Here is a 25,417-nt window from a genome sequence, read left to right as displayed (position 1 = left end):
TGATATCTGATAGGTTTGCATTATTATGAAGCTGCAGATAAAATCGCCAATTGTAGAGATCTTCCCCCGTTTATTGGTAAAGAATATATTAGCGGAAACCGCTACAAATTGCAAATAAACAGCATGAGTGATTAACGTAGAGCACGTTAGACCGCAGTATTTTATCGCCATCTAGCGGAGTTGTATTGGAGGGCATACGAACGTGAAAAATATTAGAGAACCCTTAGTTATTTGTATATAGTTATTACTGTAATATTTTTCATCTTTTCAGTATTTTCCATGGTCAAATATGTAAATTTGATCATATATCCGGGGAGTGTAGATAGAAGAGATTCAACTTAAACACTATAATAAAAGAGACCATAAGGCTTCTCATACTACATATCATAACGTTTAAAACAACATAAGGACGGCGAAAGTGTGACGAACACTTATGTTGTTGTTTGTAACGTATAAATAAAGTTAATGTTTAAAAATAAAAGCCCTGTCAAAGTGTACATGGGAGTTGTAGTCCATAAAATATATACCTTTCGACTGTTTATGGCTTCTTTGAACTAAAAACGACAGTTGAATGCTTATATGTTACAGCATAAATCCGCAAATATCTGTTCAATAAATGTAATTGTCAATAAACTCATTTATTTTAACTTTTAAGTGCATGTGAGCTTTTGATACGCTAGCACTTGAAGTCCGGAAGTAGGGCGGGACGTCGCCGCTTAGTTTCCAAACATGGCCGCTAAGCCGTTGACTGCATCTTCTCCTGTGTTCGGCTGAATTAGTCACACTTTGAGGAAGTCACTGGCAGCTCTGGACGTCAGTAACAGGTGGTTACAAAAATGTAGACGCCCGTCGGAGGCCTCTCTATTTTCCTAGCAAACTAAAGTTGTGAGAGTTTATCATTTTCAAACTTTTTATGCTTTATGCTAACGTGCGCGGCGAGCTAACGCAAACATCCCAACATTAACTTGGGACAACTTTTTCTACAAAGCGGCAAGCCCGAAATGGAGGAGTCCGGTTGTCCTTCAATGACGTTTGTGTGAATTTTTTTCTAAGGACGCCTTGGGCTCAGCTTTGAGACGGACTTTGACTTAAAGGCTCATTTGATTTTTTTTATTTTATTTTTTTATTACCCTCCAGTGGACGCTAGCTAGTCAAAACGCCCATTAATAAGAACGTCGACAGGGCGGACATAAACAATGTTTTCTGTCAAACCCATGAAACCTACCTTCAAGAGTTATCTTCCTCCTGTGCAGGTATATGTACACAACACAACACAAAAGTTCATGATCTTTTTTCTTACATGTTATGTGAGGAATTTCGCAGATTCCCCAATGGATTGCATGCACACTTTCACTTGCAAGCCGTGGTGACACACTTTGATACATTTTGGTAAATATAGAAGTAGTGATTCAACTACCGTGCATAAGTAAATTTCAAATCAAAGCCGCTGTTATGGATCATCTGACGTCAAAAGGTTATCTTAGACAAGGTCATAGTTGGGGAATATATTGTTACCTCAGTTTTAATACAGATTCGGATATCTGGCAGAATAAAATACCTTCAGCTGATTAATATAAAACAATGAATAAAAATAACTATGATGATGATTTTTTAGTCCCCTAATGTTTGCATAAATACAATGTGTATATATCTACGTATATCTATATATATATATATATGAATAATAGGTGACATTTTTGACTGTTTTACAATATTTTGGTCTTTGGTATTTACCCTAACAACTGAGAGATGAACATACAGATTTCTTTGAGGGGTGGCAGAATTTTGGGGTAATTTTGAAATTAATGTCATAATTGATATGTTGTAATGTAATCAAAATTATTTTTAAAATATGGTTCACTGAGTGTGTACTGTCTAGGAGAAATCAATAAAACGAGTTTCACTATTTGACTTGAATTACTGGTTTTCATAGTTTTTGGTGCACGGAACAAACAAATGATGTGTAGCCAAGATGGTTAGGTTACCGTTCAAATAAATTATAATGGTATTTGTTTTGGAATCATTTGACGCCTCTGCCCATATAAGACTATTTGGTCAAACAGAGGGTTTGTACACGAGTGTTTGGGGCACCTCTGTCCACATGGCTTATCTTTTTATGGGACTCTATAAACAAAGTTACAATTCTCATGACCTACATTGCATTGTCACATATTTGCCGTCATTCAATAACCACTGACTGCTGGTTACCATGTTTCCTGTTTAGAGTGATGTGAAGAAGACCATTGAGCCCCCTATTAAAAAGTTGGAGCCCAAGCTACTTCCCGGTAAGCCTGCATAGATGGCAAATGTCTCCTTAAAGTCCCCAAGTGGATAAGTATAATATCTGCACCTCACTTTCCCATTTTGTCATTTAAAAATCAACTTTTCTTTGATTAGTCAAATGGATAACCAGTGCAAAAATCCATCTAAAAATATTTGATGGCTGCAGCTTGTAAACAAAATTCCATCTGATCTTGTGACATTTGAAATACTTGTTACAAATAGTTTTTGCACAGAACAATTACTGCAAAGCCCTTGTCATGGAAGTAAGTTTCATGTGTCTTTTTAACAATTCAGTCTCACATGCAGCTCATTCATTAACTGGAGCTGCAGAAGTGTTTTCAATTCTAAATATAATTCTGGTTTAGTGCTGACCAGATGACAAGGGACCCTGAAGGGAGTGGCTCAATGTAGCCTTTGAACTAAAACTTTGTGGTGTGCCATTTTGAGTAATTAGTTAAAGGTGAAATACCATTTAGAGGAATAGATCAAATCAAAACGCTATACTTTATACTTGCATAATGCATTCACATGGGGTGAAAGTGACCAGTAACAAAAATAAAATTTCCGTACATGATTTACCGCAGCTTCCTGGTTCCATGAGTGGTCCTCTTCATAAAGAAAGCTTCCCCTTTTTTAATGTACATGTGCAGCATACATGTCATATAACTATAATGTCATATAATTACTGTAATCTATCCTCTGGTTAACAAGCCACAACAAAACAGTCAAAAGAATGGGGAGGGGAATAATCGTACCAAAAGCTGCACCCTAAAGCTCTTAATTAAAATAAGTTTAACATCCTTTTCAAATGCCCCCTTTATTATTTTATTCTAAAATTTAAACGCATCTGATTCCAGGGGAGATCGTAGTGAACGAGGCAAACTTCGTGAGGAAATGCATCAGTGTTGAAAGCAGCCAAGATGACCTGTGGGGGAAGTTGATATGTACCAACTTTAAGGTTTCCTTCATCCCTCAAGATGCCCCATCCAAACCAGTAAGAATAAAGTTGTTTGGTGCTCATGCATTGTACTTATTGATAAGCTGTAAGAAAAATAGTACTATCTGTTTTTCACAAAATAGCAAAAGGGTGAATGAACGACTCAAAACGGCCTGCTGTCTTCCCACTTCCATGTCTGTTGTGTGTTTGAACTGGGAATGAGGAAGTAAACTTTCCTGTTCGTCATTGTGAAATGAAAACATGCGTCATTTCCACCTATACTGCAGACGGTTGCAGAGATGATGAAACTGAATCAAGTTGTTGTGGATGGAGTCACACGTTCTGCTTTTTGTTTTGTCACTCAGAAGTTCCAGCTGTCCCACCTGCTACTCGGAGAGCATGACATCCCCCTGACATGTTTAGAGCATGTGGTAACAGGTAAGACCGGTCCCTACATTGGTTGCAACAAACTCGTTTTGTTGCGGCTGGCTCTTGGTATGGCTGTCTGCTCTTTAGCTGTTGTCTGATCTACCCTCTGATAACAAGTGATGCCAGCACAAAGGCAGTGTTTTGCATCCGATTACGAATTAACCTTGTGTACACATCTCACTAATGGCTTACATTGCTGGCCCCACCAAGCGCAGAAGCACGTGTGCTCTAATGATGAGGCACGTTTGTTTCATGCTCACATGCTGGGCTTTGTCTGAATCCAAAGGACGTTATCAGGCCTAACCGTGACTGACACCAGATTGTGTTTTCGAGTTGTTGTCGCCGCTCTACCTATCTTTGTGTTTTATGTTTTACCCCCCATTTAATGAAATACTCAGCTCATACTTTTATTGTTTTCAGTGAACGATACAAAGGGGAAGAAGAAAGTTTTGGGCTCAAATCAAAAGCTCAAGTTTAACCCCACTGAGCTCATCCTTTACTGTAAAGACTTGCGAATCATAAGGTTCTGCTTTGACGAGGCCGGGCCTGAGAGTGCAAAAAAGGTGAGTGATTGAACTTTGTCTTGGTTAAAAAAAAAAAAAAAAATCCTCTGAAAGGGTACTCCAAAATCTACAGAACAGACAGAAATGTACATTTTCATTGCTTAAAATGTCCAATACAGTGTAGCCTTGACTTCCGAATGTAATTCATTCTATGGTTAGACTTAAATCTCAATTTACAAGCGTCTCAAGTCATGTTTTGCCGTTAAAATGAATGGCAATTTGCATTGTGTGTTTGCAGCTAGTGAAAAGCAGAGTTATTAACAAAACAAACAAAAAAACCTCGAAAATCGAAAAAATAAAATTGAAAAAATTAATTTTAGGTTGAGGCATCACTATAGCCTTGGTATACTTATTATGAAATTAGGAGCGAAGCTTTTTTTTTTTTTTTTTACAGTGGGCAACACTAATACATCATGATTAAAGCAAAATGCTCCAGTTCTATTGAATTCATAACAGAGCTGTACACAACATTAGAATTGGATTGCCCTGAGCTACATTTACAATAATACAAAAGGTTCCTAAAAAACTGAAGAAGTCTGGTGGGAACGACGTATTTTGGTTGTCTGCAACCGTGTATTTCTAAATACAAGCATTTTGCTTCGACATCATGCAAGTGGAGCTTAGTGCTGACTGTCTAATTTGTGCACTTGCTTCCTGTGTACATGTCAAAGTTGTATGCTGCTGCCCCGTTCATTTCCGGACTTCTGCGTACACACACAGCTTTATTGCCATGGCCACTTCCTCAATGACAAGATGAGGATAATTATAACATTGAATTACTTTTTCCTCAGCAATAGGCACAAAATAAACGTTTTTGACCAGTGCAATTCAGTTATGTTGAGGAAAAAAAAAAAAACACCTTTGATGGTTGGCTGGGTTTACAAACACCATCTAACTGAATGGTCTCATGGAAAATTGTCACATTTTCATCCGCTCTATTAGAGTAACTGCAACATGGAAGTTCTAGAATGAAAATGTATTAGCCACTCCTCACTGCTGTGGATATTTAGGGACACAATGTTAGTAATTAGAGTGTAAAGTTAAAAACAAAATAGCCCTGGCCCTTTTTCTCTTTACGACATATGGAATTAAGCCAGCCTATAATAACTTACTTTGCTATAGTAAATTACAGAGTCGGGTACTTCCTTACGCATGCACGCACGCATGCTCATACGGGGTGTTTTCTTTGGTGTCCTCATGCTTTTCACAGCTTCTCTACTGAATGGCCTGCTTTGTGTGACTCCAGTCCAATCCTGAGCAAAAGGATTGGTTCCCAGGTCACTCTTGTTCTTGTGTTGGAAGCATTTAAAATGCCTTCATTGTAGTTTTTTGGTACTCTGAATGAAATTGTCAAAAATATGTATGATTTACAGTACAGTATGATTCAGTCATTCATGAGTACATCTGTTGCCCTTCTCTTATTGTAGGTTTGTCTCGCTATTGCTCACTACTCCCATCCAGCTGATCTGCACCTGCTCTTCGGGTTTGAGTATCAGGGAAGGCGGTACCATGAATCCAAAGGTTCCAAAAATATTTTCTCGTCATAATGAAATATTACTAAATGTGTCTTCCTCATACATGCAAATGAGATTGAATGTCTTTGTTTTCCAGCTGAGCGACTTAACACGCCCGTCCGGCGAGGAGGATTACAGACACCTATTTTTGATCGACGTTCCGAGTGGGATCGAGAGATCAAGAGAACGGGCGCCTCGGAGTGGAGAGTATGCTCCATAAACGAGCTTTACAACATCTCCTCAAGGTTTGGGCTGCTGTTATTTCTCAAGTGCAATGAGCGTGAAGGAAAGTATGCCGGCACCTCCTAGAATTTCATTGAAAGTCCTCCCTGTAGTCATACCTGGTATATTTTGGCAAGACCGTATATTTACACTCTAAACTGTTTTGCTCATTTCATTAGCGGTTCGCTGTAATGCACGTCTCCATTTGACAGGAGGTGCCACTGAGTCCCAAGGTGACCTCATAGAGGTTGCATTGAAACCATTGTCCAGTATTTTATGCGCATGTATTGTTTACTCCTTAGTAACGTGGCACATGAAATGACTGAACAATGTACTTGATTGAGCTAACGCATACTTGCATGAACAACAAACACTTTTTGAGGGCATACATTTTGTGACTCATTGTGCTTTTTTTCCTGCTGGTTCCCAGTCTTCCAGAGTACATTGTTGTCCCAGTTTCTCTAGCAGACCAGGATCTTAAGCAGTACTCTATATTTTTAACTGGCAACCGGCTCCCAGTGAGTATCATTTCCACTTGACGTTCTGTTTGTCAAAAAAAAAAATCACAGGCAATGTTTTCCATTTGAGTTCCCAGCAAGTTGAGCCATTGTTTCCTTTGCTGTAGCTTTGGTGCTGGAATCACCGTAATGGAAGTGCTCTTGTACGGATGGCCAGTGTGTGTGACCCGGTGCAGCAGAGGAAGATTGAGCAGAGGTAGCACACACTTCCAATTGTGCATGGATAATCTAACAACGTATATCTTCATTCATAACCACTCCCTATTTATTGCCTCTTTATATAGGGAGTTTGACATTTTGTGGTGCTGTTGGTTTAGTGCTTTTTCTACATCCTCAGTGCTGTGTTGTTTTTTGTGCTAGGATCATCACCGCCATTACAAAAAGTCATCCACAATGCAGTGAAGTCTTCATTTTGGACCTGGACAAGTGTCTACCCAGCATCCAGGACATCCAGAGTTCTTTTGTCAAAATCCGGCAGATCTGCGTCATAGGTTAGCCTTGTTACGGGGTCCCATCTGGACACAGAAGGAATTCGTCCGCATTCTTGTGTTCAGTTTACATTCCAAGCGTTCTGTTTTGATTATGTGCAGATCCTTTTGAGGAATCTGAGGAAAGGTGGCTTTCATCCATTGAAAACTCACGATGGCTTGAGTATGTCAGGTATGGAAAGAACCTGCCAGCGTCTGTGGTCGTACTTAATAAACTGCCCGAATGTAGAAACCCTTACACTTATTTAGAATGTCAAAAACTTTGGATTTTTAAAGAATCACAAATGTTGGCCTATTTAATAACTAAAAGCAGTTGCTGTGTTTAGCCTGCGCATGATGAGATTGGCTGTGTTTCAGCGACTAGTGGGAATGTTTGGCTTGTTGGCTTTAATTTGAAAAACATTTTTAAGACATAATCTCTGATTGCAGAGCCTTTCTCAAGCACGCATCTGAGATGGTGTACCACTTGGATGGAAGGAATGTTTCAGTCATACTCCAAGGTAAACACTTCAGGCTCTATAGAAATGTGTTCTTGCAAACAAGTTGATTTTCTTCCCTGTGATCATCTATAGAGGAAGAGGACCGTGACCTGAACTGCGTGGTGTCCTCTTTGGTGCAGCTCATGGTGGATCCTCACTATCGCAGCCTTGTTGGATTTCAGGGTTTGGTGCAGAAGGAGTGGGTGATGGCAGGCCATCGCTTCTTGGACAGATGCAACCACTTAAAAAAGAATGACAAAGAGGAGGTATTTGCCCATTTGTACAAGGCAATGCACTTGGGTTTATTTATCAAGACACATCATTTGTGTGCGTGTTATTTTTTCAAGTCCCCGCTGTTCGTGCTGTTCCTGGACGGTGTGTGGCAAATGATGAACCAGTATCCAGCTGCATTTGAGTTCACAGAAGCTTATCTGACTGTCTTAAGTGATAGCATGTGGATCCCACTCTTCAGCACTTTCCTCTTCAGTTCTCCGAAACAACGTGCGCAGTACTTGATGGTGAGGAATGTTAAAAACAGAAAACAAGTGAAAAAAAATGGTATTTCTTTTTATTTTAAGTATATTCCTGATATTGATGTGGCCAGTTTGACTTAATGTAGTTTGTTTAATGACTGATGGAATGCTCTGCTTGTAGTCAGAAATATCTAATGGCATCTCTTTTCTGTAGGACTTTGCAAGGAATAAAGCCATCCCTCAAGGGGAGGACCCTATTGTGTATTTCCCTCCTGTGTGGGACTGGTCACAGCAATTCTCCGCCAAAGACCAAACCCTTTTTAACAACCCCATGTATGTTGGCAAGGGAGCTGCATATGTTCTCAATGGGGAAGTGAGAAGCTTTAGGCGCACAAAGGTAAGACAGCTTGAGCTTCTCTGTCTGCTGAGGTGTCTTAGTTTATCGACCATGCCAATCACGTGTGCCATCTTTAAATATGTCTTGATTTTTTTTCTCTCCTCTTTCAGAAATATGGCTCCGTCCACCGAGGAGCCTCTGCAACGCTGCGTAATGGACTGAAAGGCGGAGAAGACCCGTTCTCCCGACGAGGCTCCCTGGGGTCTGAGCTGAAAGCCGAATTCTCACCCATGAAATATGTGGTGGAGAGTCCGTCGGAGCGCTTCTTCAGGGAGTGGTTCTCTCGACCCGCTGACCAGCAGGGCCTCTTGCTCCCCCAGCTCACACCCTCCCACATGGCCCTCTGGAAGCTCTACTTCCTCCGCTGGGTGCCGGAAGCCTGCATTTCCAAAGGGGGGTCCATCACTGCCTACCACAAGCTCTCTCAACTGGTGGACGAAATTGAGATCCTACAGAATCACCTCAAGCAGTACAAGGCACCCACCCCAAGCGGCACGCCCCTCCCCAGCCCGAAAGGGCCCCCTGCTGATCAAAGGCGGATGTATTTTCAGGCCGCTTCCCCAAATGATTCCCCTCCAGAATTTCTCTCCTCTTCTTTTCCTTTCACCCCTGTAGGAAACCTGTGTCGCCGCAGTATTCACGGAACCCCCATCAGCAAGTTTCTAAATGGGGCGAGGATCTGGCTCTCCACAGAGACGCTCGCTAACGACTCCCTCTGAGAATGTGCGGTTTTGTTTCAATTGATGTTACCACTCTTAACAATGCATCTGCATAACAAAACTAACTTCTGACTTTTTTTTGTAAATCTTTATAAGCTAAAATTTGCAACATTGATGCTGCTTCAAAATCTGAGGCAACAACTGGGAGAGCATAAAAAAAATCGCTCCATCAGTTATACAAATTAATAAATCGAGAATGCAAAAAAGTACATCCTCCTTGTTGGCCCGTGTCGTGCTACTGTGATGTGCCCTCATACTGTGAAAAATACTAAAAGATATATTTTATTTTATCCCACTTAAATCGCTCTTTTAAATTTACCGAAGATAACCGCTCTTGTTCGCCCAGCTTGCGTGATCCGCAGACTGTACGGGATTAACTCATGATATCACGTTGTGAGATTAGTATTCAGGAGTCTCACAGTCCAGATTTTATTGCAGCAACAATGACGCATTTGACCAACACTGATTTGAAACTTATTGTGTACCTTCCAGGAAATATGTCGACTAACGCTTTACATGGGATGTTTTTTCTAAATACAGGGCAACACACAATATAACACTACCGCCCGCCCTGCCCTGCCAAGTGTTGCAAACAAAATCCATCTGTGTGTGTTCACGTTTCCTACGAAACATTTATACTGTTTGCTTCCAAATTCTAGCTCGTTTGGTGTTTTGCTGTTTTTAGCAAATACTGTGGCGCGATGATTTGAAATGACTTTAATCTGTGCTAAATGTATATAGTGCCTTTCAATATGAACTAATAAGGTCTTAAACCATTCCACATTAGTTAGTTTTCTATACAAGGGCTCCCTCATGTTTTGTAACTGCTGAACCAAAGACTGGATGATGAAAATGAGTAACTGGTTCAGTTTTTTTTTTTTTTTTTTTAAATAGTACGAAGCTAGTTGTGAAAATATTTAGATCAGGGGTGTGGAACTTGTGGTGCAAGAGTAGTCTAAAGACAAAATAAAACCTCAATAAAAAGACATTAAAACCAAAAATGCTCATAAGTTTAATAACTGAAAGTTTTTTTTTTTCTTTCCCTTTCCTCCATTCCTTTACTGTAGCCCTGGAAAGGACTTAATACAAATTCCAGTGGCTCCAGCTAGGAAGAAATGTTACCCACCCCTGATATTAGAAAGTACTGACCCATTTCACTTAAATGTAAGATTCCTTACCAATAACTAGTTGTATAAGATGTGTGGCGGCTGTCTGACTTACAAAAATGCTATTAATTGCACATTTTACCCAATTTATGGGTCATTTTAGGGAGATTGAACATTAAGTTTGGCAATTTTTCCTCAATAGAATTTATGAGTTTGAAATCTGATATTTTAATGGTACTAAGTAAGTCTAAACTTAATTTTGACTATATATTTTATGGAGAGATATTTATATGATTATCATCCTCTGCTGATTCTATGATGACTGTTCTCTCTTGCAGTTGGATCTGCCAGCAGATGTATTTATTCATATTATGCAAATTTTCTCTTGAGACATCTTGGCTACTTTTTGTCTCTTGTGCCTTTTGGGAAACCTTTGTAACAATGCTCTTTATATATCTCACTTGTCTATTTGTGTTAGTTTCAATGGCACGTTAAACCTTTAACAGGTACTGCACTGAGAAAGGTTTCCTGGCAGAAAAGAGGGCTCAAAGTACCTGTAACTAATCAATACATTATATTTTCAAATGAGGAGCCTGTCTGTCTTGTTTCTTTTTCTCACCACGTGAAGTTTTACTGGATAAGTTGGCGGTAGCTCATGAGTTACTTTATTAATACAATAATATTATTTTCTACTTTTTTGTCTCATTGGAGGGTTTTTTGCAAATGATCTACTCAAACTGCAAGGCATTGTTTTGTTTTTGACAAAATTGTTGAATATTTAATTCAGATATACAGATATTAGAGATAAGGTCTGAACAAGGATATCATTTGGTAACTGAGCGTAAACTTATATGCAGTTAAATAAGAATAAACGTGAGTAAAAGGCATTGATCATTATGTGGACTTCAACCGCTGATTCGGTTTGTCACAAGGCTGTCACCCCTCTAATTCTGAAGAGAAAAAAAAACTTTTACATAATTCTAAAATTTGGACGCAGCCCCACTTTTAAATACAATTGAGTGGGCGTCAATTATTTGCTATTCGTGGGCCGTGCCGGCCCAGTCACTATCTGCATGAACGGAGGGTCCCTCGTAATCGCTCCGAAAAGCTGATAACAAGCAAAGAATGGATGACGTGATATCATATCCGTCATCCCGAAGAATGCTGACTTCTCAATTGTTTGAATTTTGTAAGTGCAGCGGAATACCTTTAAAAAAACAAAAAAGTCATCTCGAGCGATAGAATCAACCCGGTGACGTCATCGATGAGCGCCTCCGCTGGCCTTCGAAATGGGCTCGACTTCTGAGCCTTGATTTTTGTCACACATCGCTCATCTTATCTCCTAATTTCCACTCCCTTCAGCAAAGTCCTTCCGCGATGACAATTGGAGGTAAGGCTGCGTTACTTCGCTGCGTCGCCGTGCCTAACAAGAACAAAGTGCGCATTGCTGTGGCGTTTGTAAAGAGATATGAATCGAACAGGAGTGGAGTTGAGTGAGCTAACAACGTTAGCCGAGCAGCTAACTAGCCGGAACCTGTGTCCAATAGAGCACGACACGAATATTGAATAACAGGCCTTCGAACTCCACTTTTTAAACAGCAAAATGCTTGTTCACATTAAACAGCAATGTACAATAACGCGCAGTTTCCATTATATAAAGTGCTAGTTAGCCTCATCCACTACTAGTTAACGGTGTACACAGTGCCTGTGCTGTGTAACGGAGTTCTAATGACTTTTGGGCTCACTGCGTTCCAAGTCAGAACCAGGAAGCCCATCGATGTAGTCGTTGGAACACTTCCCCCCCTCCAGATAATTGAGCAAACTCATGACTGTGTTGTGCCCTTCCCACGATTGCGCTGGTTATTACTACAGGATGACATATTCGTTTAAAAATGACGTAAACGCTTTAATATGTCATTGTTGTTAGTGTACTTTGAAATCCGTTTGTGTTTGGACTCGGTTGCATCTAGCGTTCAATTTGCTTCTAGTATATACTAGCTTGATCTAACTCAAGAGGTGTTGAGCAACCTTATGACCATGTGGTTGTAAAATATGGAAGCGCTTGTGTGGGTTTTATTCGTTTTAGTCATCCACCCTCCTAGTGCAACTTTTGGCCTACTCGTGCATAGTTAAATTTGACTTGTAAACTACAGGGCTTTACTTGTATCTACTTGGCCACACTAAGTAGTGAGGTATCATGCACTAGTAGCCCACTAGACACAAAATGCTTACTCGTAATTGTGTGTGTGAAAATAAAAGCTTTATTGAGTGTGAGTTCACTCGTGATGGAATTAAAGTTAAATACCAAATGTTATTGATGGTCATACCAGATAAGACAATATAAGAATCCTTTTTGTGTGCTCCTGTTCTCGAGAGCAAAATGTGATCAGACAAAATGTTCTTCAACAGTGGAGTTCCAAGTAGAAGTATTAATAGAATGCAGATAAATTACAGTAGCTTGTAAGCTAAAAACCTCAACAGCTGTTACAGTACATTGGACATGTACTATGTACTTATAATGCACGCTAATTATTGCATGTGATTGAAAACAGTATTGTTTATATTAAAAAAAATAGGGTGTAGCATTCAATAGTTCAATTACAATATTGTCACCTCGAGAACTGCCATGCATTACTTTCACCAAAGCAAATCCTAGATTCTAAATTATGACTTTATTGCTGATGGATTTTAACAAGACCATTCATGTTGTGCACACTGACTTTTTACAACATCCTGTACATGTAGTTTGTGTAACGGTTACAAGACAATGAATAATTGTGATTTCATTATCAAGCAAAAATTATTGGGGTTATCTTTTCACACTGTCGCCCAGGCCTAGTCATAAATCTATAGGCGGCAGCAGTGCAGATCTGGTGCAAGATTGTTGTCTTTGGTTTTGAGGATAAACAGCAGTGCCAGTACTACAACAGTGACATCATCGAGGCAGCATCATGACCATCTATTATTCATTCTAACCACTAAATTAAATAAAGAAATCTCAGTCGGCCATTCTGTCAGTGTGCCCTGAGGAAAGACTTTGATTTTGTTCTCCTGCTCATGTGTGCTTTGTTTTGCCCTTAGGAGAGCTGCCAGCGGAAGTCAGCCGGAGGATTTCAGAGCTGGTGTCTGCACGGCCCGACTGGCTTGCCAGTGTCCACTCCTACGGTGTCCAGTGAATTTACTTTGTCAGTCCCAGCGTCGCAATGAAACCAGCTCAGGAACGCAACCAGGAGTGCCTGCCTCCTAAGAAGAGGGACCTCCCTGTTAGTAACTGCGGCGGCGCTGCGGGGACACCGGCAGTTAGCTGTGCCGTTGAAAGAGGAGGAGGGGGCACGGGCGCCAGCGGCGGAGGTAGCGCTGTTGGAGAGGAGGAAGTGGGCTCCATCCCAAACTGCGTGGCCAACAACGACTCTCAGGGAGGCCCTCCGTCCGGGGAGTGGCTGCGAGCTCAGCCGGGACTTCACTACGGCGTGGACACTTCTGAGGGCGTATCAGCGGTGCCAGTCGACCAATACAGTATGCTTTATAAAGTGGCTCCACCGTCTGTTACATACTCGCCCACCAGTCCTCACACAGTGTTAAGCCACATCTCTCCAGCCTACACTGTACACTCGCCCCTCCTGCAGCATCCGGGCCTTTCTTATCCCCATTTGGGCTACACGCAGCTCCCTCATTCTTCCCTCCAGTTTGTCAGCTCCCCATACGCAGTGGTACCATACGCTTTACCCCCCGGCTTTGTCCCCGGGTCCTTAATCTCCCCCCCGACGACCATTCGTCAGGCCCACGCCGTGTCACACCTCGTCCCTTACCCGTCTGTCATGCAAGAAGGCGTGGTCTCCCCGCCTCCTCAGGCTCAGGTCGCCGCTCATACCTTTGCCAAAGTTTCAGCATCTGGCGGCGTCCCGCTGATGCTGCCTTCGGAGCAGGCCGCCCAGCAGCACCTCGGCGCTGTCGGTGTCATGTCCGCCGCAGAGCTCAGCTCACGGGGCATGCCGGTCTACTATCACCCTCAGGGTGCCACCAGAGCGACTGCCTCCAGGGACAGCCATGGTGCGCATCAGGAAAAAGAGCCAGAGATAAATGGAGGGGATAAGGAGCAGGGGGCCAGGGAGCTATCTTTGGACTCCCCCTACCCTGGCAGGAACGCACGTGTGCAGCAGGTAGCTGCAATCTCTGCGGCGCACGAACCCAACCAGAGACGCCAGCTGAGCTCACCGGGCCATCGAAGCACTCCAGACAGTGATTTGGAGGTGAGTAATACTCGCTGGACGACCTGCTCTACCAACTGATCCACCGGCGCCAAAGCCGAACAAAATATTGCCTCCAAGTTGTCTGATTTTTAAGTTAAGTTAGATTTGATTACTCATATTTAATGAAATTTCCTGGTTCTTGTTGCAGGTGCAGCAGGTCGTTGGCAATTTGGCCTCGTCCTCCTCCAGTCAAGGTATCAGCGGCGGGCGTAAAGAGGTCTCCTTCGCCCCTTTGAATCTGTCTCAGATTGTCCAGCGAGCCAGAGACGTTCATGCAGAAAACCCAGATCTTGCGTCCGGCCGATCCAGGTACGTGGCCCAACCTGTGAGCTATGCTGATACCAGATTAGAGCAGCAGCAGCAACAACAAGCGGGGCAGCCAGCCCACGCTGTCATGCTCGCCAACGGGCAGCCGGTGCTCGTCCCTGTGGAGTATCAATCGCAGCTTCAACAACATTACCCAGCACAGGCGAATGACGGCTCTCCTAAGACCTCCTTCAAAGCTTCAGATCCTTCAGGCCAAGCATTTCTCTCTGAGAGGGCTGTGTGTGAGCCGATCGCACCCCAGCAGCAGCAGCAGCAGCCTCCCGCTGAAGTGACACAGGCTTTAACTTCTAGCGTCGTCCCCGGCCCGGCCGCGGGCAACCCATCCCACTTCATGAAGGGTGCCATCATCCAGCTAGCCACCGGGGAGCTGAAGCGTGTGGAGGACCTGCAGACTCAGGACTTTGTACGCAGCGCCGAGCTGAGCGGGGGGCTGAAGATCGACTCCAGCATGGTGGTGGACATTCGCGCCAGCCAACAGAGGCCCGGTCTTGTGACGCTGCATTTTACGGTGGGGGAGCAGCAGAGCAAGGTGACTATCGACGTACCCCCGGAGCACCCTTTTTTTGTGTTTGGCCAAGGGTGGTCATCTTACAGCCCAGAACGCACGGCGCAGCTTTACGGCCTGGCCTGCCATCAGATGCAAGTCGGGGACGTGTGCGTGTCCATCACGCTGCAGCGGCCGCCGTCACCGCAGAAAGCCACCGCGCAACCCCATCACCCCCAACAGCGGAACACGGCCAGGACGTTAAGCAAAAGCGCTTCGGCATCCGAGCCCGCTCACCGGCTCATGGGGCCGCCAGCCCCGCAGCACTCGCGTCCTCAGGCTCATCTCAGGACGGAGCGCGTGCACAGGGACAGGCCGAGGGAGGCCGAAAAAGAGGCTGCGGACAGGGAAGAAGCCGCTCACCACCCCGAGCCTCACGTCAGACCGAGTCGGACCTCAGGCGAGCACCCCAGGAGTCAGAGCGGCTACCGGTTGCATGCGGACGCCTCTGCCTTGGCTGGGGCCGTTCTGGGCGCTTCTCAGAGACGCTGGTCCTCACCCGGCCTCCAAAGATACAATATGAAGGGAGAGCACGGCCCGTGTCCGCAGATCAGCACCTCGGGACACGTTCGGCCCTCGTTCATACCCCAGGAGGTCAAGTTGTCCATTGAGGGCCGCTCTAATGCAGGGAAGTGACGACGGTGTTTGGTAGCACGTAGGGCTGAACGATTTATCAAATTCAAAACGACATCACAAAGTAGTAGAATGCAGTTTTCAAATTGCAACATGACTGACGAGTCACACATTCCTAAGAAGCACAATCACGGGGAAAAGGTTCAGCAATCTCTTAGATCTTCACATGCTCAAAGACACAACTGATAAACAATCTCATAACGATTGCTAAGATCCAGTATGATTATTTGGAGAAATTTTAATAGTTTTTATTTTAGAACTTTAACCCCAAACATACAAACTGCATGACCATTTCTTAATTTTACGGATGAACACATTTTGCCAATAACGCCCACAATGAGCACAAATCAATACAAGTGAAAAGTTCAACTTTTAGTATATTGAAAGAAAATCACAAAAGGACCTTGAAAATATAATCCCATATTAAATTACAATTACAATATTGAGGTAAAAAAAAACATATAAAATCGCAATTAGATTTTCCTGAATCGTTCAGCCCTAGTAGCAACGGTGGAGGAGACCTACTGCAGATGGAGAAAAGAGTGTGAATGTAGCCTGAGAATGTTGAAGATTTTTTTTTTGCACATCCAACTGACAAAAACAAACAAACAAAAAAAATTCTTCTGTCGCCCAAAGGGAAAAGTTTGTAGTTTCCAGGAAAAGTCCCTTCACACTGCATTTCTCCTCCCTCTGTCACCACTTCCTCACTGGAGGTCGCCATCTCAACGGGAACGCCCCCGACCGGCTTCCTTATCGGACTGCACTCGGACTACTCCTGCTCGCGTTGGGAGCTGTCTCATGTTGAATCCATTCCCGGCTGTCGGCGTCTGTTACGCGACGCCGACGCACAAAGCGCGGCGCGGCCCGTCGCTCGTCTTGCAATCCAACTTGTGAAGAATCAATCACACCCTGTTTTTGTCCACTAACGCCTCTCAATGTCTGTCTGTTTGTGTGTCTTTGCTTAAGTGCAACAAACTGGAATCAGTGCTTGATTCATTCCAGTATCGTCAGCGAGGATTCCCCCCCCCCCCCCCCCCCCCTGCCCCCCACCTTACCTCAAACCTTTTTAAACAGCAGACTGAGAACTTCGGGAATAACCCGTAGAATCATGTTAGCCTTTGTTTCGAGCCTGCTCGTTTACCAAAATTAAAGCAATAGAGCCCAAAGCAGGACTCTCCTCATTGGATATATTGTTTTTCCCCAAAAAGTCAACCTTGTCTCACCCCAACTTTAAAAAGTGCTGCACTAGTCCCATCCTCCATTTTATAGGCTTGTTGATTGCCCATTTTGATCACACTTCTTCAATTTCCTCACTTTTCTCTCTTTGTCACTGACCTTTTGCCTCATAGCGCGCCAAGGCAATACCTTTGGAAAACTGATGTGCATTTTTTTTTGTATTTGTATTTTTATCTGTTTACAAATTAGCCAAGATGAATGCTGCAGTTTCCTCGTGCTCATTGAAGATACAGTACAAGTGCAATTAGAAGACACGCAAACGCGCCAGGGTTTTAGTAATCAGGCAGCACATCACAGACATTCCTACTGAAAAAGTCTAACAATTTTTTTTTTTTGTTTAGGTTAGGAACATATACTTTTGGTTCATATCATCTCCTGTCTGGCTGTCTTACTTCGTGTTGTGACCAGTAAGCTTAAATGTTAGTTAAAAAAAAATATATATATATGTCTGCAGGGTTTCTCTAAAGTCTGGACACATTCATATTTTCATGAAATGACATTTTCAATAACATTTAATTGGAATAGTATATTCTTCATATGGTCACAGATTTGGTTTTCTTTTTAGAAGGAGGGGCTATCTTGTACCACAAAAGTAGTGCTTTGGCACAATCTCTGCCAAGGTACTATGTGGAAGTCAAGTAGGAGGTGCATTTTGTCGTGACAAAGCCCTGTCTTATGCGGTGCCATCAATTCCTCAAAAAGCAGGGTGATGCTGTTTTAACATTTTCAGTATCATTTCAAATATTTGTCAAGCAATTTGTTGATTGGTTTTGCAAAATTCAGGTGAACTTGATGCAATAACTCCCCATAGCTGTCAATTGTGTGTCCAGACTTTAGGGGTGAGGGGTTTTGACGCTGTTAGCGATACGGCTGCAACGTCGTCTTCTATGCAGTAAACACAGCAGTAGCGCTCAGCCCATTGCTATTTTACTCCACTGTTCTTCTTTTTGCTTTATGGCTTGGGAAATATTTGCTCCCGCTCGCCATGCAAATCTGAAAACAAAGAAAACCTCAGAGAAACTCGTTAGAAAAGTCCAAAAACATCAAACCTGAATAATGTTTGTAATACGTAGTAGTAGTTTTCCTAACCTTTCTCCAGCCAAGGTGTATTTTACATGAGAAAATTCTCCTGGCACATCACCAAAAAAAAAAAAAAAAAAAAAGCACCACAAAAGTATACACAAGTCAGAGAAAGTAAGCTTGGCTTTTAAGCGGAATTTCTAGATGAATCTAAATCGCACTAAAACCTCTAATGGTGGACTTAATTTGATCTCTAAATGTTTGCTTGCACATGTCTGAGTATTTTAAATGTTTCAAAACCAATAAGAAGATCAATGGCAAAATTCTGGTGGTTCAGGGGCATGGTGGCCATCGGGAATTTTGAGAGTTTTTAGTGATTTTCCCGAATGGCCAGTCTATGTTCTTAGAACAAATACATTTTCTGTTTCAAAGAAAGCGAAAAAAATATAAGCAACCTTCTTTTCTCTCTCTCTCTCTTTTTAAAAAAAAATAAAAATCAAGGCAACTTCAAGCAATAATGCTACCAGGCTTAGAAAATTAGTTTTTGCAGGGCTTTGGGAAAATAAAAATCATGTTCGTTAGAAAAAAGTTTCCCCCCCACCCCTGATTTAGGGTCAATCACAAGTTATTAACCCCATGACGGGTCGTGAGCAGTAACGCTTGTCTTTACCTCCTGACCTCGGGGGACGCTCCATGATGTTATAGCACCGTGCCAGCGTTGGTGTTTTCTTTTGGGCCACTTGTGTAGACTTGGCTTGCTGTGAGTACTTGCACTAAATGTCCACTTCTTGGCAGTGTTGTCGCTTTAACTTGAAGAGTCACAGGATGGAAATCACGGGTTGTGTGTCGTCATCGTTGCATATGGAAAAGTCCTTTGAGCATTTATTTGAGATTTAAACATTGAGTTCCATGTGCACTTTGTCCTCTCTAGTAGGAGAACTTGGCAGATGAGACAAATCTGCATTAATTGACATCTGCATGCAACTGCTGAAGCAATAGATATTAACTTGTAGAATTTTAGAATGTCACTTGTATGAATATTATATATATATATATATATATATATATATATATATATATATATATATATATATATATATATATATATATATATGTGTGTGTGTAAGTAAATATATATATATATATATATATATATGTGTGTGTGTGTGTAAGTAAATATATATATATATATATATATATATATGTGTGTGTGTGTGTGTAAGTAAATATATATATATATATATATATATATATATATATATATATATATATATATATATATATATATGTGTGTGTGTGTAAATATATATGTGTGTGTGTGTAAATATATATATATATGTATGTGTGTGATATATATGTGCAACTGTCTTTAGCACACTAGTATGATACTGAAGTTTAAGACTTTATTTGGTATCTTGCTCGTGTGTCGAATTGTCTCACTAGTGAGGACGACGAATTTACAAGAAGTACACGGACTTTAAGTTGAATATGGAATAAATGCTCAATGGATTTGCCCGAGTTGTGTGCCGTTGTCGTTCACAAGCTATGACCACGATTGTTTGCTGCCTTAACTCCCGCTTTGTATAACTTCCCGGAGTTGAATTTTGAGGAATAGTTCCATGTTGACTTTAAACAAAGAAAAAGAAAAAAAAAAAAAGCAGAACGGTTTCAAGTTTTAAAGATGTATTTTTCCTTTTTTTTGTGGCACAAGATGACACTGCATTGTATGTGAAGTTGTGATGCGTAACTGAGGAAGAAAAAAACAAAACAAATATTTTTGTTTTTCTTTTCCAAAATGCCTAAATCTGCAAAATATATGCAAAGATGTAAATGTAACATTCAATCCTCAAGTATAATCCAGGTCGTCTGATCTTTGTATAGTGACTTTTAATATCGTATGGTCGTACCCATATGTATTGATCTTTTATGAGAAGCCTTATAGAGTTGTCCACCCAAAGTGCGCCCTTAGAACTACCCTACACCTACCTGAATTTAACAAAGCATTAATATTTCTATTTTGTTGCTTTTGTATTATTATTATTATTTGTACCCTTTATTGGATAAATTAGATTTGTACTGTATATTTGTACCTCTCTGTGAACTACTTAGGCCGTTATTTTGTTCATTGTTTTTGTTTGGCTGTTTGAATTTTATGTACTTTAAGGACACAAAGATATTGTATTTTTATTGTTACAGCTAACTTGGAGACGTTGCATTCAACATGTTAAGTCGACACAATATAATATATATATATATATACAAATATAAATATAAACTATTATCAAAATTCTGCTGATTGTTTGATTGATTTGTTTGTGAAATTATTCCATGTATGCAAAAAAAACCTTTTTTTGCATACATGGAATAATTTCACAAATCTTTTTGTGTGCACTTACCCTTTAATAATCAACCAACGCAGAATATTTTAGGATGATGTAGAGTTGAGAGCTGAACCCAAATGTATAAAAACCAACAACACGAGAACATTAATAGTAAAATCAGTTTATTTGCACGTTGGTGACTTGGTTCCATCAGTACTGCACATGCCGTCAGTTACTGAAACCTGCTTGCCCGATCGGCTGTAAACACGGATGGTAACAGGAAATCCTGATAGATACCAACTAAAAGGCCATCTTTGATTCCATTTTTTTAAATCATGTATTTAAGAAAAAATGGTAGGCATAAATAAAGAGAACATGAGAAGACAACATGCACATTAAAAATGACTACACTAAATTCGACTTAACATCAAGCACATCACAATGAGTACAGAGATGTCAACTCGTTTTGCATCACTAGTATTATAGTTGTCCAATAATGGTCATATATACTGAGCAAAACATACATGCAGTACCTTTTCCCCCCACAAGATAAAGCTTCTAATTAAAGATTGTTTTTAATGTACACAAAAGACCTATTTTTTTTCCTCAAATCTCTCTAATGCATGTCAGTGATTGGTTCTCTTTTGACATGGTCCTCACAGTTGCAGTGTGGTGAGATTATTGCATGGGTGTGTCTTAGGTTGCCCACAATAAAAAGCCACTCTAAAAAGTGCACTTACTTACTGTAATGCAGTATAACGGCATATTTTAGTGACCTTTTATTCCACCTACAGTCTGCAACAATCTACCTATGCCACAACTGTGAGGTGGATGAGTTATAAGGAGAGGTGCTTAGTAACATTTAAACACATTTGTGAGCGAAATAAGTCTTCTGTTTACATAGAAAAATTCTTTCAGCTCAGATCATGAACAAAAAAAGGAATAAACACTCAACTTTGTATCCTTTGCTATGATATTCCGCTGGAGGAAAAAGTGAGAGATTTGCAGCGTAAAGAGATAGAGAGAGGATAAGCAGATCTGACATCAACCTGCCCAGTGCAGGAAGACAAATGTGACAAACACCCAGTTGACTTCCTCAGCTGGCCCCCATCCAGAAAAAAGTCAGAAAAAAAAAGTCCACTCATTGAATTAGAATCTCCTGAGAAGCTTCTGCTGCTTCAAGAAAAGAAAAAAAAAGGTGAACCGCGCATAGTTTCAGTGATAAATCAGCTCATTTAACTTTGGGATTATAATAAGTACAAAATCATAAAAACATAAACGTTGCATGGATGTTATACACACAAAATTCTAAAATATTTTGTAGCTTTAAAATACACTACATTTTTCAGCTCAGTTTTATTTCACTTTAAAGTATTTATTTAATGAAAAAAAAAACCCCAGCTCTGGGCCACTTTTTTTTTTAAACCATTTTCCCTTTTTAGGGGCGAGACAAATTGTGAATTTTGTGATTTTAAAGGTCGTGTCTAATTATCTTTTCAGGAATACTGACATACTTGTATGCAATATGTGCAATTGAATTAAAAAAAAACTGTCACAGTAGTTTACAATAATATAAAATATGTACGATTAAGATTAAATCTTTTGCCTCATTTTAATTAATTGAACACTATCCACTATATTAGTAATGCTGGTGGTGCTTGTACAAAGTTTGAGATGCACTGCTCCAAATTACAATATTTGTACTTTGAATTTTGGAATTATGTTGTCGCATTTGATGAACAAAACTATTTCACAACAGTTTTCAGTGTTATCTGACTTTATTCTCATCAAATTGGTTCTTTTTCACAGTTTTTCCCTTTGTTAGTGTGGCCCTAGGAGTGACTCAAACACAAGGAGTTGATGTCTCTGTCTCTGTCAATATATATATATATATATATATATATATATATATATATATATATATGCAGTAATAGGCAGTACAAAAAAAGCAAAAGAACGTAAGAACAAAAATATCCACGATATATTGCAAAATGATGTGCCAGGACGAGCTTCAAGCATGTGAAACGTATGGAAAGCCGTAAAAAATTAGTCCATATACTTGATATCCCACTTAAGGTACTAGTATGCCTGCTTCTCATCATGATGCTTCTCATCATGAGTGGAACAACATTGGCATATTACTAGGACAACCACGTGTTTTGAAACTGTGCACTACAGTAGTTAACATCTGTGTGCTAATTGTACCACTAGTGAAGTGCTGGATGTCCACTAGTAGAGTTTGTCATGTAGTGCACAGTTTCACTTAACTGGTAATATGAAGTTTACCAACAAAAGTTTTTTTTTTTTTAGTAAAAGACAAAGAGCTCTTGAATGTACTAGTATATCCTTTGTGGTCACTAGTCAAACAGTTCAGGCACTAGTAGAATGAGTGTCTCAGCTCTTTTTTTCCCCACACAGCTAGCACCCATCTTGACCTACCAGTAGACAAATAAACTTTAGTAGTAAAGTACTGTATTGCAAAAGTAACAAGGGCATGCACTGGTAACCTTGTGGGCCCTACTAGTAGCACAAAAATGCCAAGTAGTTGCTTTTCCTCACTAGAAACATTAACCATACTAGTATGCAGAAGGTGCTCATTTTAGAGTGACATTTTACTATGGGCAGCCTAATAGACAATCCACTAACTAAATTACTACTACTGCAATGGAAGATGCTAAGTAGTAGAATTTTCTATCTTCACTAATGGTACTACTAGTTGTCAACTAGTGCACAGTTTTACCTCACAAACAACATGGAGTTGTCATACTAGTCTACAGGAATGGCAGACAGTAGTGGGAAGTAAACTACTGTGCTGCACTAGGGTCAACGAGAAGGCATGTGTCATACGAGTAGTTACTACTTACCCTACTACGTTCTACATACTAGTACATGAACTTGAAGCTAGAGTTAAAGAATGTGGACTAAATGCTTTCCATACGGGCACTACGAAAAAGGGGCTGAACCAGAACGGTGACGTCTCAGGTGGATTTCAAGCTACGGCAACATTTTTGGAGGCGCTTACAATGTATATGAACCTTAAGAAAAAGAAAAAAAGCCACAATTGTATATGAAGGACATTTTAAACCAACATGCTCCTGTGAGCTGAAATGTTATGACTTACACGAGAACCTGGATTGAGCCGCCACAGCAAATTAGTACTTACAGGTACAGCTCAATAAATTTGATTATCATAGGAAAGTTGATTTATTTCAGTAGTTCAATTCAAAAGGGAAACAATTCAATAGGAAGCCAGAACTTGAGCCTTGGGAGGTAGACAAAATAATCATTAGTCCACTCTACTACCTTCTATAAACTATAATCATCAAAATTCCATCGGTAACTCTATGTACAGTAATACCGTTTACATGTTTCAGGTTTTGAATGGAACTGCTGAAGTTGATCAAGTTTCCAGTTCTACTCCAATAGATTGTGATGAGTTGAAAATACTGTGAGAGGTAACATATACTGAGAACCAGCAGCAGAGATGTAAGGAGGAAGTAGAAAAGGTTGTGTGGTGGTGAGTGTTGCAAAATTTCTGCAAAGTTGGAAACCTTCCATGGGAATTAACCCACAACAGCAAAGCACTTTTCTACGTATCTAAAACCTCACTGTAGTTCAACACACTTGGCATCGAGGTGCCAGCAGATAGAGCCAGAGCAATATTTTTTATTTAGACATGGATGTGGCCTGAGCACAAAAATGACGGATGGGTTTTTGTGCGGATAATGGAAGATGAGTTCCAACCCCCCTAATAAAATTCTATGAAAACTGAAAACCAAACTGTCCATACATACGTAGGGGTTCACTTTACTGTCATACCCTCACATATGGACAAGGAGAGCGGTTTGCTTTTGCATATATTCTTTATCCTCTGCAAAAAACAACATTACTGCAGATGATCTGTGACCCTTTTCTTTTTTAAATCCGCATGTACAAAATTATAATGACCGCTGATCGCTGCATGTATGCCCTCCATTCCCAGTTCATTATGATAAAATCCCATTAATTCCCATGGAAAGTTTCCAATTTGGTACATCTCCAAAATTCCCAATTTTTAAATTCCCAGCAAAATTTATTGAAAAATTTCCACCCCTTTGCTGCCCTGGGGGAGTGTCATGAAGAGAAGCAAGGTTGCTCAAGGATGCGTTTTGGTCCCGTTAAGTGAAGGCAGTAGAAAAAGAGTCGTCATTCAGTCAAGGGGGGAAGGGATGAGGTAGAATGTCTCCAGGAAGCGGAACTGGACTGGAAATTGGACCAGTGAGGAGGGCAGAGGGGTCCCCCAATCCCCGCTCCCACCGCTGAGGGGTCCGTGTGCAAAACAATCTGTCTATTCTTGAGAAGTACAACAAACAGGTACAACAAACAGGTTCAATCTCTTTACAACATGCTTGAAGGTAGTCGTCCATACCACATGGAACATTCGCATCAATTGGAATAAATTAGAGCAGGGGTGTCCAAACCGCGGCCTAGGGCCACCTGGGGCCCACCGTCCATTTAAAAGCGACCCGTGTTGGTTGCCAACATTATACTACTGACTTTCAAAAGATCCTGTAGACTGAATTCAGACACTTGTTTCCAATATTTAACATGCAAAGACTGAGAACTGTGTTGTACTGAACTGTCGAGTTTAGACTGGTTTGTGCCATTTTAGTTGAGTGGGCCCTGTCTTATTATATTCTGCATGAATGGTAAATTGAAGTAAATCTTTTGTATCGCTAATGGTTTTGGATTTTTCATAAGTGGTTTTTATTTTGTTAGATTTTCTTTCTTAAGTTTAGCTGGAAGGCCATGTATGAAATTAATAGAAGGATACAAAGGACATATTTGTTGTGATTATAGCTAGTTTTATGAATGTAATATTTAGTTTAAGTTAAATTCTTTGTTCCTTTTTTTTTTTAGAAGCACTTATTTGTAGGAATGTGTACATTGGCTTGATTTATAACAATTTTAAAGGCCAA

The 25,417-nt window shown here is 40.8% G+C and overlaps 2 protein-coding genes across 2 annotated transcripts; both read left to right on the top strand.

Annotated features, from left to right (window-relative positions):
- Nucleotides 1–682: 682 nt before the first annotated feature.
- Nucleotides 683–10,716, top strand: mtmr10 (myotubularin related protein 10). Its single transcript, XM_049718722.1, has 17 exons — nt 683–824; nt 1,138–1,253; nt 2,225–2,285; nt 3,141–3,277; nt 3,586–3,658; nt 4,070–4,212; nt 5,640–5,733; nt 5,824–5,971; nt 6,379–6,466; nt 6,574–6,662; nt 6,827–6,957; nt 7,057–7,126; nt 7,384–7,454; nt 7,527–7,699; nt 7,781–7,951; nt 8,121–8,303; nt 8,414–10,716. Exons 2-17 carry the CDS (start codon nt 1,197–1,199, stop codon nt 9,020–9,022), a joined length of 2,298 nt encoding a protein of 765 aa, XP_049574679.1. The 5' UTR covers nt 683–824; nt 1,138–1,196; the 3' UTR covers nt 9,023–10,716.
- A 467-nt stretch (nt 10,717–11,183) lies between these two features.
- Nucleotides 11,184–18,512, top strand: atxn1l (ataxin 1-like). The gene is made up of 3 exons (XM_049718720.2): nt 11,184–11,518; nt 13,210–14,378; nt 14,527–18,512. The coding sequence occupies exons 2-3, from the start codon at nt 13,332–13,334 to the stop codon at nt 15,883–15,885; spliced, it is 2,406 nt and encodes an 801-aa protein (XP_049574677.1). The 5' UTR covers nt 11,184–11,518; nt 13,210–13,331; the 3' UTR covers nt 15,886–18,512.
- The last annotated feature ends 6,905 nt before the right edge of the window (nt 18,513–25,417 follow it).

The sequence above is a fragment of the Syngnathus scovelli genome, chromosome 4 (assembly GCF_024217435.2).
Source record: "Syngnathus scovelli strain Florida chromosome 4, RoL_Ssco_1.2, whole genome shotgun sequence".
Lineage (NCBI taxonomy): Eukaryota > Metazoa > Chordata > Actinopteri > Syngnathiformes > Syngnathidae > Syngnathus > Syngnathus scovelli.
The sequence above is the reverse complement of the archived record's forward strand: the minus strand, read 5'-3'. Positions and strand labels throughout refer to the sequence as shown.

Excerpts from the sequence above, each read along its gene's own strand:
- mtmr10 (XM_049718722.1), top strand. The coding sequence starts at position 1,197 with ATGTTTTCTGTCAAACCCATGAAACCTACCTTCAAGAGTTATCTTCCT. Across the intron at positions 6,663-6,826 it reads CAGAGGAAGATTGAGCAGAG|GATCATCACCGCCATTACAA; the intron begins GTAGCACACACT and ends TTTTTGTGCTAG. Across the intron at positions 7,700-7,780 it reads AAAAGAATGACAAAGAGGAG|TCCCCGCTGTTCGTGCTGTT; the intron begins GTATTTGCCCAT and ends TATTTTTTCAAG.
- atxn1l (XM_049718720.2), top strand. The coding sequence starts at position 13,332 with ATGAAACCAGCTCAGGAACGCAACCAGGAGTGCCTGCCTCCTAAGAAG. Across the intron at positions 14,379-14,526 it reads CTCCAGACAGTGATTTGGAG|GTGCAGCAGGTCGTTGGCAA; the intron begins GTGAGTAATACT and ends TTCTTGTTGCAG.